Source organism: Rhea americana, unplaced genomic scaffold (assembly GCF_003343005.1).
Source record: "Rhea americana isolate MKP2758 unplaced genomic scaffold, rheAme1 scaffold_178, whole genome shotgun sequence".
Taxonomy (NCBI): Eukaryota; Metazoa; Chordata; class Aves; order Rheiformes; family Rheidae; genus Rhea; species Rhea americana.
The window spans coordinates 1850391-1863897 of record NW_028185905.1 but is presented as its reverse complement, the minus strand read 5'-3'; the positions used below and the strand labels follow the sequence as shown (position 1 = coordinate 1863897).

Below are 13507 nucleotides of genomic sequence, written 5' to 3'. Positions count from 1 at the left end.
TCAGGGAGACCATATGAAGGGTCATAACAGAGTCCTCAGGCATTCAGCTCAGAATTGTGAGAAGAGACAACTATCAAACCCCCAAATGGCTAAAGTTCATAGGTTACAGGTTTCCAAGATACTGGCTTCTCTGAAGAGAAATCTACACAGCTGAAGACTTGCATGAAATACAATTTAAAAATACAGTAACTTCACATTTTAGAAATCTACTGTACTGACTATATATAGCGTTAATTATGTTACTAGAGATGCAGATACTATTCAAGTACAGTTCCATTCAGCTAAATAAATAGCTTATGGTTAGTTACATGGGAACAGAGTCTACATCATCCATGCCCTATTAACAGCAACTGACAGTAATTTAGGTTGGAACAGACCACTGGAGGTCATCTAGTTCAATTCCCTGCTCACACCAAATCATGGTTTGATCACTGCGAAACAAAGAGGTCTTTAACAGAAAAGAAAGTAAGGAACTCAGTGTGGTGTTTTTCAACTTTTGTCAATTCATCCAAGGACCATGACTTTGTTCTACACATGGAGAGAGAATCACAGAACTAGCACTTATATGAAAAACAGAACATTTTAGCATAGAACGGCTATTTGGATGGAGACGAGATTAAGAAAAACAATAAATTGAGAACACTACAAGAACCAGGATTACTAATACACTGGCATGGTTGCCTGTCAAACAGCATCATTTAAACATTTAATCTCCTTCAGATCCCAGGGAAGTGCTTCATGAAAACAAAATTAATTTGAAAGGAATAACAGGAAGACACATAGCCCAGAACTTCACCAACTGTGATATTTTTCATCAGTTCTCACCAAATTTCAGGTAACTTTTTAACTGGATATGACATGCAGCTCATTTGACCACAGACACAAGACGAGATAAATAGAACAGACACAAGATGAGATAAACAGATATAGGGGGATAAACATTATTGGAGATCCACTGAAACCTTCAGTGCAAGAGTCTAGTCTGACCACTCACACAGCGCAAGTCATGGGTTCTCAGATCTGTCCCCTATCTGGGTATGCTTCTAAGAACTAATCTGAGTGCACTCTTCAGTAAAATTCTGTATGATAGAACTCACTACAGTTCCCAATCAGCTTTCTCAAGTGGTTAACTAACTTCAAAACAAAAAATTCCATCAAGCTTTTTTCTCACTTTAATTTCTCTAGTTTCAGTTTCCAGACTGGTACAAATTTACTTGTGGGAAGACCTCTTTTAGAGAACTGGGACACAAACTTCTAGCACTTACTGCTTCCAAAATGCCTAGCTTTTATGCTAAAACGAGAGCACACTTTGTCATCATCACAATGTGACTATCACCCACTTTTCTCCAATCAGAATTACTTAGAGATGTCAATAATACAGAAAAAGAAGAAATGTTAACTACCTGGTAGCAAACAAAGGCTACCAGTAGGATTCTTTTGCTATTAATTTACTTCATCCCCTTCCAATTACCCTCCACTTCCTTCTTTTGCATACTCTTTTTTAATACACTCTTTTACTTTTCCTGTGAGGCTGGGTTGCTAGTGAAATATTTTTATTTCATTCTCAATTACCCTTATTCTTCTAATTCATTTTGTTCTTTCATGTAAATTATTTGTTTCGTAAAACTCAGCCCTGTAAAAACCCCACATATCCATGCTACCATACTACAGCTAATTCTGTGCTCRCAGACATGTTAGTGAACCATAATCATCTGCAAAGACTTCCATGATAAGCTTCTTATTGATCAAGATGAGAAAGATTGCAGACAGAAATCCTTGGTTTTGTTATAGAAAACCACAGGATAGGACTGGATGGAGCATCTACGTATCCTCTGATTTATTCGCTGCTCCACTGTTTTTGGCAGCAAAGTAAGTTAAAAATTCCAAGGACGTCTGAGTAGAGAATAGTACCACAGAGGCCACTTAAAGTGACATCCCTTTCTTCCTCCTCCTCAATTCTATAGCGGATTTCTTCTGTAATTTCTCTACTGTTCTTTATTACGATTTGACTGCCTATCACATATATAAACAAATACCTGATTGTATGCTTTCTCTTGGAGCATCAAATAATATCTATTATTTGCTCTCAAAATTGCTAATAACTCAGATCTTCCAATTACATTTCCATATTACTAACTAGATAAAATTTGTCCAATCTGACCTGTTACCCAGTTTCTCGGAACTGATGCATAGGCCATAACGGAATTTCTTTTCTCTGCATCTCTTGGATATAGCCTCTTCTTTATTCCTCTCTATATTATCTTAGATTTTAAAAAGTTTTCATTTTGCTTTCTTTGTTCTTAATTTGACAGCCTTCCAGGTCACGTAGGCAGACAATGGTACAGACTGCTTGCTCCCTCTCACAGCTTGCATACATTCATCTTAAAACATACTCTTCTCCCTAGAAACCCCCAGAAAACCTGGGATTACTTGCTCTGAGGAAGACTAAGGAAGAGCAGATATGATATCTGTTCAACCTAGGAAAGGGAACAGAAGATAAACAGAAATTTTATTTGATTTGTTTGCTAATGTGGGCAAGAGAAGACTACTCCATGATAAGTAATATGTTAGAGCTCCTCACTAGAAAGTAACTACTGAATTTGAAATCATTTACCAGGATAATGGAAGGGGGAAAACATATGCTTGTATGGTTTCAGAACTTTCTCAAATTTATGCATAGACAGGAGATAAAAGTGTCCTTGCATGAGGGTATATACCAAGCACCAAAAGATGAAAGAATTAAGACAYTTCCCATGAGAATAGCTTTTGTCATTACAGGACTTCCTGTAACTTTCATTAAAGAATATGGAKTGCTATAAGAAGCAGGATATTGGACTACATGAACTTTTATGCTTCTGCAGTGATCTCTTATATGCACAAAACACTGTAGAGCTACTGTCTTGGTGCGTGCACATGCCTATCTCAGTCTGCGTACATGTGTGGTTTCAACATATCTGCTCACATGACCCAAACAGGAAACCCAGAGCCTATTGGAGATCCAGGAAGCAAGCTAATCAAGACAGCAAGTTCTTAAATTAAAATCTAATTCTCTCTAGATTATAAGAAGTCTTTTCAAAGTGAAACAAAGCTCAGCAACTATGCAATGAGCAATATCAGAAGATACTCGCTTGTCTCAGCGTCCACTGATGAGCTTAATCTTCATCTCCACATTCGCGACAAACCTTTTCCCTCCTATCACATAAGGCATTGAGTTAAATATTAAGAAGACAGCTTGAATGTCTAGATTATACTACTTGCATATACAGGATGTTTTCAGGACTAGTCATAATCGAAAATTACAGTTCCTTTATGGAACTCAACAAAAATTAATAGAAAATGACACTAGGTAGTACAGAACCTCACAAGGAGCTACCTGAGAATAGCTTACCTAAATGTGCTAGGACTCCTCTATTTCCATTCTGGATTTCAGTCAACTAAAACTGTCTTGGAGAACAGAAAGTTTACCCCATTTTCTGTTTTGCTGGTATTTTCACCATTATGCCCAATGTCAGTCTTTAATCACTGCTAAAAAGAGCGACACTTAATAGCGTAAGCAGTACCTTAAGTACTTAAACTGAAATTTAAAAAATGTAGAAATAGAAGTAGAAATTAGGTAAACACCAACTCACATTTCTCAGTTTGCAGCAGGAATTCCCTTCTTGATTATTTTAGTTAAGAAATCTAATATTGGCACTTGCTGATGTGTTTAAAATTGTTATAAAGGTTTTGTTTATACATGCTCTTTCTCTACTCATCAACAGGTCAGTTACCAGGCAATTCAGCTTTTGTAGACCCTAATTCTAACAACTAGCAGTCATACACAGCTTTAAAACAGAAAATAAAGGCTTCTAAATTTCTTTACAGAACTAGTTGCAAACAAACAAACAACTTTTGAAACGAGCAAAACTTTCCATTTCAATTCTGACTTGAGATTTGAATCCCAACACCTGGAACATAAACTTTTTAGTAAGGACAAAGATTTGAATACATAAGTGAAAAATCAACATTTTAAACCCAACTTTTTTGGTTATTGCTGTTTGAGTTATGACTTAACTAAAATGAAAAAACACATTTCTTTGATGCTGTTTTTGCCTCACTGATCTTCAAAGAAGCTGTAGCTTGGAAGTAGTGTTAATACAGCCAGGAGTTAAAGGACTGCGAATAAAACCTGGAAGTGTATTCATTTCTCTGTTGTTTATTCAAGCTCCTTATCCACCATACMAATGCATCTGAAAGACCATTAGATCTAAGAGTCATCGACACAGAGATGACCTGTAGATAGAGTAGGGAAAGAGGAGAGGGGGATCCTGGACTGAGTTTGTGGAACTTTTACTAAATACTGGAGAGGGAAAAAAAGCCCATTCAAAAGAGGAATCAGAAGAGAAGAAGAAAACCTGTACAGGGCAGAAATTATAGCCAAAGAGTACAAGATTGCAAGAAAAATAACTTCTACTGAAGGTAGCATATAAAGGCGAAGGAACATGGAGTACTTCAAGATTTGGCTACAATGAACTCATTAGAGATTTTGGCAATACTAGTTTTAATTAAGTTTGAGGGATAGAGGCCAAATTTAAAAACATTTGAGACTAATGCTAGACACTGATGGCAGACAGCAGATGTAGTTTTGTTATATAGAAAGGATAGCAAAATGCATTGGAGCAATTCATAGGATCAGTACGGTTGGAAGGGACCTCTGGAGATCATCTAGCCCAACCTCCCCGCTCAGCAGGGTCACCTAGACAGGGTCGCGTCCAGGCAGGCCTTGAAGATCTCCAGAGAAGGAGACTCCACATCCTCTCTGGGCAACCTGTGCCAGTGCTCCGTCACTCTCACAGTGAAGAAATTCCCCCTCGCATTCAGGCAGAACTTCCTGTGCTTCAATTTCTGCCCATTGCCTCCTGTCCTGTCACATGGGGCAACTGAAAGGAGTTTGTCCCCATCCCCTTGACACTCTCCCTTCAGGTGCTTAGACACATTGATAAGATCCCCCCTCAGTCTTCTCCTCCCCAGGCTGAAGAGGCCCAGCTCTCGCAGCCTTTCCTCGTAGGGTGGGTGCTCCAGCCCTCTGATCATCTTTGTAGCCCTACTCTGGACTCTCTCCAGTAGATCCAGGTCTCTCTCGTAGTGGGGAGCCCAGAACTGGGCACAGTACTCGAGATGAGGCCTCAGCAGGGCTGAGTAGAGGGGCAGGATCACCTCTCTCGACCTGCTGGCAACACTCTTCCTAGCGCACCCCAGGATACCATTGGCCTTCTTGGCCACAAGGGCCCATTGCAGGCTCATGGTCAGCTTGTTGTCCAACAGCACTCCCAGGTCTTTCTCTGCAGAGCTGCTCTCCAGAAGGTCAGCCCCCAGCTTGTACTGGTGCCTAGGGTTATGTTTCCCTAGGTGCAGGACTCTGCACTTGCCCTTGTTGAACCTCGTGAGGTTCGTCTCCGCCCAGCTCTCCAGCCTGTCCAGGTCTCTCTGAAGGGCAGCACAGCCCTCAGGCGCATCAGCCACTCCTTCCAGCTTGGTATCATCAGCAAACTTGCTGAGGAGGCACTCCATCCCCTCATCCAGGTCACTGATGAAAAAGTTGAACAGGATGGGACCCAGCACCGAGCCCTGGGGGACGCCACTAGCCACAGGCCTCCAACTAGACTGCACGCCACTGATGACGACCCTCTGAGGTCCGCCTTTCAGCCAGTTCTCAATCCACCTCACTGGCCACTCGTCTAACCCACACTTCCTGAGCTTACGTAAGAGGATGTTATGGGAGACAGTGTCTAAAGCCTTGCTGAAGTCAAGGTACACAACGTTCACTGCTCTCCCCTCATCTACCCAGCCAGTCATTCCATCATAGAAGGCTATCAGATTGGTTAAGCAGGATTTCCCTTGGTGAATCCATGCTGGCTACTCCTGATCACCTTCTTTTCCTCCATATGTCTGGAGATGACATCCAGAATGAGCTGTTCCATCACCTTTCCAGGGATGGAGGTGAGGCTGACCGGCCTGTAGTTGCCTGGGTCCTCCTTCTTGAAGACTGGAGTGACACTGGCTTTCTTCCAGTCCTCAGGCACCTCTGCAGTTCTCCACGACCTTTCAAAGATGATGGAGAGCGGCTTGGCAACAACACCCGCCAGCTCCCTCAGTACCCGTGGGTGCATCCCATCCGGGCCCACGAATTTGTGGATGTCTAGCCTGCCCAGAAGGTCTCTAATCCTATCCTCCTCAACCAAAGGAAAGTCTTCCCTTCTCTGGACTTTCTCCCTCACATCCAGGCTGCAGGATTCATGAGGGCTGCCCTTAGCAGTGAAGACTGAAGCAAAGAAGGCATGCAGTAATTCTGCCTTCTCTGCATCCCTTGTCACCAGGGGCCCTGCCCCATTCAGTAGCGGGCCCACATTTTCCCCAGTCCTCCTCTTGCTGCTGATGTATTTGAAGAAGCCCTTCCTATTGTCCTTGACATCCCTTGACAGATTTAATTCCAACTGGGCCTTAGCCTTCCTCGCAGCATCTCTACATACTGACGAACGTGCTGTTTTAAGATACAGATGGCAACACTAAAAATACTCCTGAATGCTTTATCTATCAACAGTTCTGCTACAGGACTCTGTTAACAACAGACCATCAAATCTTTCTCATACTAGGTTCTTCCCAGATATACAGTGTATGATACAACTGCGAGTCCATCATCAACAACTTTTGGTATTGATGCACCTAGGTTTAACGCTCTTTAAAATCTCAAGTCAATCTAGCATGAATTAAGCAGAACAACTTACTTTCATGTTCTTCGTGCACTACTATGTTCACACGATCAACACATGACTGGATATCATTCCATGTGATAAATTCGTTTCCTTCTATACGTGTCTGAGCTTTTAGCTTCATCAAATCATCAATGTATCTGTCAAAGAAAAAACAAAAACAGCAACAAACATCACACCCGAGCAAGCTGGACAGGGACCACACAATACAGTGTGAAGACCATACACAAAATGGAAGAGGTAACATAAGGGTTGAAATGAAGCAAATGCAAAAAGAGGGAAGAAAACAAAGATGAAAGGCTGTATACAGGACAGGACAGCCCAAACAAATGCAAGATGAGTGAAATAAGCGACAAAAGCACTAAAACACCAAATGAGGGATCAGGGCAAAGGATGCTGTGGGTTGAACTGGGTGAGTACCAGTGACAACCAAAAAGTATTTGAACACAACTTTAGTGTGAAATCTGAGAGGAGGCTTCACGAGAGAGCAGAGAAATCAGACCAATATGAAGTGATAACAGCAAAAACAAGACAAAAGGACTAAAAAAGATAAAATCAAAGCTGTGACAAATAATGTATAAAGAACCTAAAGGGTAAGAAAAAAAATCAAAAAGTCAGATATTAAAGTATTAAAGGMAGATATGACTCTTGGAAATACCCACCTCTGGGAGTTTTCATCCTCAATGTTAGTGAGTCCTGTGACTGGACTGCTCAGCTGTTTCCAGGCTGTATTCACATCCCCTGAATCCAAAGCCCTATTAATGAGGGCCACAGAAGACAGCATCTCTACAGCAACAGATAGTTCTGGATGGGTGAGGTTACCCTGCATACAAAGAGGACAACAAATTCATTATACTCACCTGTCACAAACTACTGCTGTATGTAAAACACAAGAGAGTAGTTGTCAGAATAGGGATGTAAGAGACAAAACAGAAGGACAACCAGTATGATGCTGAAGTAGAAAAGTGAGTATCATGAACAAAACCAGAATGCCAAGCAAGAGAGTAAAACAGAATCTTACAGTGCTGAATAGCTCAAGACATATGGATTAAACACCACATCGAAAAAGACTGAACATCAGTGCAGCTCTATGAATCCTCAAAATGGGTTTGTTCCAGAGAATGTTTAACAAGCCAGACAAGGTGGCCCCTATGATCCACATCTATTTCTAGAAATAAGTGAGAATGTGGCACTTACTTCAGGGCTCTGTTGCTGCAAGGTGGCCAGCTCCTTTTGGTAAAGGTCTGCAGCAAATGGATAAACCTCTGGTAGCTGGGCCTCTGGATTCATTAACTCTGCTACAGTCTTCTCAGCATCACCCGTTCGAATTGCAGAATTAATTCTGGCCACTGCTGCCAGCCCTAGAAGTTCAAAGAAGAGGCAGCACAAAGAATCAGGAAAGCGAATTCCCTAATAATGAGAGTACTTTTACTCCACTTAGTAGTCAGATACCTAATAACAATAACAAAATCCCTTAGCTATAGGAAATGACTGACATTCTTTGATCTGTGCTTGCCAAGTTAGCCTTCCATTGCTGCAGACAAATAGACCACATAATCCTTTCTTTAAATGATTATTTTTTAAAACCTGTTCACCTTTTTGCTTGGCTAATCTATCAGAGGATTCTTTTTCTATTTCAGTCTTCTGATAGTCAGAAGCCTCTGAATTGCCAATATTTTCCATGGACAGTTAATAACCACTTTTCTCTCTCTGTCTTGTGTCTATACTCATCAAAGCTATAAGGGGTACTTCGTAGCATATACACTTTGGCTACCATTAAACTAGCTGAGGTAGGTAAACAAATGCTGAGCAAGTGAGGTATTTCAAAGATAGTTTCCAGTTATTAAACATCCACTATTTTCCTTGTGTAATCTAAACACTGTATCCCTGGATCTCTAATAGCCTTATTTCTGCCTATTGCAAATTGAACCAATCACTCTTGGGCAGCCAGAACTGAGATAACTCAACAATTTAGCATACAGAAACAGTTAAAAGTTCTGCAGATCAACCCAAATAATAGCTGGAGAAAAAACACTAAAATAATCATGGAAACTATATCTATTTAATGTTCTTAGTAGCCAAGATACTTGAAGAACATTCATAATGGTCTGAGACCTGATATATCCCCACACAGACACAAATTGTTGTGCTGTCTCATCTTTCTGATCATATCCCATAATCACTTTGCTGCAGCAATTTCTGCTGATGCTTACTTTGCTGATACTGTTGTGCTGCACTGTTAGCAGCATCCACTCCCAACTGCAACTCTTCCTTCTGCAGAGGACCTGTAAGGCCAGCCTGGGAAAACACAAACCACAGACCAGGGAAGGGAAATGTCAGCTCATTCACACAGGTCAGAGAAAAAGAGAGGGGGRAAAAAAAGCAGCTTTTCCTTAGAGTACTTTAGTGTCACAGCCTCTGCACAGAATGCCACACATATGCTGGAGACAGAAATTCCACACTAGATACTCTATATAGATACTATAGTGAAAGACCACATGGCTACAACCTAATGCCATTTAGAGTATTAGAAGTACAGCCCCACAAACACACCAATTATTAAATGAAAGACCTGACTTCCAAAATTATGAAACATTTAATACAAAGGGGACAACTATGTGAGAAAAGGCTCACTGAAATGAGGTGTGTGCTGGAGAAAAGTTAGCACTTACATAGTTTTGCCATGAATCCAAACTTCAATTAGTGTTCTGTTTTTTCTCTGAGCAAAAGAAGCTATTGTAACATCAAAAACTGACATTGTGTAGTTTTGGCTTTATATATATATATATATATATGTATGTATGTATGTATGTATGTATGTATGTGTATATACACACACACACATATACATACATATATATACACACATATATGTGTATGTATATACACAAACACACACACACCCCTTCTTGGACTGTATAGTACCACATGAACACAAACAGAAAACGAGATTGAACAATGTAAGAGCAGGAGGACTTTCAGAACCTAAGTACTAGCTGTACAGGCAACAACCTTTTGTAACGTAGAGTAAAGATGATTATTCTCCAGAAACAGCAAGAGACCAGATTTATATTTTGAGATATTTCAACTGTTTTTTGAAGAATTTGCAATCTGGCTTTGCAGTTTAGAAAACAGCTGCCTAAACTAAAATGTTTGGTAAAAACATCCACAGTCTTATTTCATGACTAGAGGCATCTTTGAACAACTAGAGAGTGCTTCCTATGTCAAAGCCTGACAGTACATTTAAAAAAGCCCACATTTGTCCTATCTTGTCTGAACTGTAGGTCTCAAGGACCATCATTTTTTAAGACCTTCCTTCAGAGATAAGTGACAAATCTTCTGACTAGCAGCAGCTGCTGAGCTATGTCCATGCTGTACAAAAGGCCCTCACTTAATTGCATTACAGCAACAAACACATCATTCAGCTTCTTCATTAATGTAAAGTCCCAAGTAAGGGACAACCACAAAGCATGGCAGTGGATTCTGGCTGATGAAATCATCATTCCAAAACAACATTATTTTAACAAATTATATTTGAGGAAAATTATTCAGCTATCAATCAACTGAATCTAACATCATTAAAAAAAAAAAAAAAAAAACCCACTCTACACACATACACACACACACAAAAGCATGGTTCTGACTTTGTTTCAGATTCGAGGATCCTGCTGAACACAAAAGTCAATCTGCACTCTAGTGGAAAAAGCTATAACATTCTGGGGAAGAAGTGTATCAGACATGCAATAGATTGATCTACTTAAGCAGACACAGATTTTGGGGGGACAAGGAGGAGAACATGTTAAGTTAATTGGGCTGTTCATCTCAATGAGCCCAGTGCAGACCTTCTCCAAAGTCAGTATATGTCAGATCACATGAGGCAGGTACAGTCACACAGCTGTGTAGGCCCCATACCCCTCCTCATCGCAACTGTATCTAGTCCTGTGCTGAAACAAATTCAGAAATTGTATGACAGGAGCTGAATCGACTGAACTGCACCTAAGTTTTCCAACAAAAAGATAGGGACTCTGTCTGAAGGCTGTTGCCTAGGTAAGTATTGCAATCGAGTCCCAGAAACATTAAAGTGGAAAGTTTCTTCCCTTCCCAGGAAAGCTTAAGTTTTAAACAACACTGCCTAAAATCACAGAAAAATTGAGGTTGGAAGGGATCTCTGGAGATCACCTAGTCCAAACCCCCTGCTCAAAGCAGGATCAAGTAGAACATGTCACCCAGGACAATGTCCAGTTGAGTTTTGAATATCTCCAAGGACAGAGACTCTGCAACCTCTCTGGGCAACTTGTTCCAGTGTTTGACTACCCCCACGGTAAAAGAAAGTTTCTTCTTATGTTTAAATGGAATTTCCTGAATTTCAGTCTGTGCCAATGCTTCCTGTCCTCTCACTGGGCACCACTGACAAGCTGTCTGGTTCCATCTTCTTTATTCCCTTCCATCAGATATTTATACACATCGATAAGATCCCTCCAATGCCCCTCTCCCCAAGCCAGCTCTTCTCAAGGCTGAACACTCCCAGCTTTTTCAGCTTGCCCTTGTGTGTCAGACACTGCAGTCCCTTAATCAGTTTCTCAGCCCTTCAGTAGACTTGCTTCAATATGCCCATGTCTCTCTTGTACTAGGCAGCTCAGCACTGGTCACAGTACTCCAGATGTGGTCTCACTAGTGCCTTGACCTGCTGACAACATTACCCCTAGTGCAGCCAAGATGCTTTTGGCCTTCTTTGCCACAATGTCACTTTGTTGGCTCACAGTCAACTTGTCCACCAAGTGCCACCAAGTCCTTCTCTGCAAAGTTATTTTCCAGAGGATCAGTCCTCAGTTTGTACTTGTACATATGCATAAGCACTGTATTTGCATTTCATATGCAGAGGTTAAAACTAAATGACAAGTACATTCACTGTATGCTTTTCACTGTTTGCATTACACATTACATTTTTCAAAGTAGCAGTAAATTGTATGCAGATTTATTGTGAATAATTATTACACAACGGTATGGTGAAAGGACCAAAAAAAAAAAAAATAGGAATCATGGTGATCAAGACTTTTCCATACCTCCTGTTTCTGCTGTCTATCACTCAAAAATTGCTTGAGATACCAGTCACAGTTTTCTCGTAGTAATCCTCGGAGTCCCAGGGCTGGTGTTGCCAAAGCTTCATATAATGCTAATGCATTTCCTTGTTCCAAAGCTAGACCAATCTTTGATATAGCTGAATGTGCTAGTAACAAAGCAAAGCAGAGTTTTGAGAAAAAAAAAAATATATAACCTACTGCTCAGAAAAAAAATACGCTTAGACTTGATGGTTGACGAGTTAGCTATGGAACCTGAACAGAAGTCTTCCAAAGTCAATTTCAAACTAGCACTTTAACAAGTGGTTGAAGAACAGAAATAACATGTATTACTCAAGGAAGATAATTTAGTGAAAAATCATTCAGTTCCCCAAAGACTGGGCACCAGAAGTCAAAATGAATTCAGTTTATAACTACGTACGAATAACATATAAAACAAAAAGAACAGGAAAACTGCCTTCCACTTCTGTTAGCATTGTAGCAAGTGAGGAGCAGGAGAGGTTTTGCTTTCAAGTATTCTTTAACTAGGACTATAAATTTAGCATGATACCTACTGTTCACTTTATTGATGTTGCCCTGAATCTCAGCTTGAGTCAGAAGTTCTTCATAGACATCTCTCTCTCTTTCTGAATTTTCAGAGGCAATCTGAAGATAAAATAAAAACTTATCAGTCTGTTTGTACAATTTCTTTGGCATTCATAGGTTTTTTATGGTCCTCTCACGGAAAAAGACAGGGAGCAAAACTCTCTATCTATATAGAGCTGTGACAGGGTGTTTAAGACATGATCTTTACACATGCAAAAAGAAGCCCTAGAAGTAAAAACATATAAAATAAGTATACTTATACTCACTCTCTGATACAGACAGCCAAGAGCCTTATTTCAATGTAATGGTTCTAAAGAAACATGCAGTACAGCTCCAGAACATATAGAGCAGTAGATATAGCTAGGCATTAGAGATGTAGAGTTCTAAAACTGCAATTCCCCCTTCTGAGAGAGTCAGATGGCCTGCTATGCACATCATTTCATTATTTGAAAGAAGTATCGGTACTGTCTGAAAATAAAGGGATACCATTTCTAATAAATAAAGGCTGACGTGAAGGCTGTTCATTAATGAGATCCATATTTTAGACAGCTAAACACAGTAATGTAGTTATGGCTACCTATCTTCTGCTGTAAGGAAACAGGTTACTGGGGGCCACAGTAAAATATCAATAGAAATAAATCCACCCAACACCATACACAGGGGACTATCCAACACATACACTGTTGATTCCTCAGTTTACTCTGCAGGATAAAAGAATCTACTGCAATGCACACAAATAGATCGATTGAAAGAGGGATGGATTTACCCTATTTTTCGCATTCTCCATCTTGTCTTGCTTTGCTCTGTAGAGCGTGTCTTGGTAAGCGGATGCCAATAGGTCATCAAGATTTACTAGCATGGCATTAGGATTCTTCATTGCCATAAGAGTGYCAGCAGGAATTTGATGGTCAATTGCTTCATTAATGGCAATAACAGCAGCATGTACTGAAAAACAAGTCACATCCTACCAGTTAGTCACCAACACAATAGCTCTAACCGTAACAAGTTTAGAACAGACTGAGGGGGGATCTTATCAATACGTATAAGTATCTGAAAGGAGGGTGTCAAGGGGACGGGGACAAACTCCTTTCAGTT

At 40.4% G+C, this 13507-nt stretch overlaps 1 protein-coding gene across 3 annotated transcripts in view; it reads right to left on the bottom strand.

The window, feature by feature from the left end:
• IQGAP1 (IQ motif containing GTPase activating protein 1) overlaps window positions 1-13507 on the bottom strand; it is a 76844-nt gene that overhangs the window by 30610 nt on the left and 32727 nt on the right. For all 3 annotated transcript variants that reach the window (XM_085301574.1, XM_085301575.1, XM_085301576.1), the window contains exons 8-14: window positions 13179-13357; window positions 12382-12472; window positions 11813-11976; window positions 8963-9047; window positions 7947-8110; window positions 7412-7572; window positions 6765-6889 (exon numbers count right to left, since the gene is read on the bottom strand). In XM_085301574.1, coding sequence (XP_085157700.1) covers window positions 6765-6889; window positions 7412-7572; window positions 7947-8110; window positions 8963-9047; window positions 11813-11976; window positions 12382-12472; window positions 13179-13357 — 969 coding nt within the window. The remainder of the gene's footprint in view (window positions 1-6764; window positions 6890-7411; window positions 7573-7946; window positions 8111-8962; window positions 9048-11812; window positions 11977-12381; window positions 12473-13178; window positions 13358-13507) is intronic.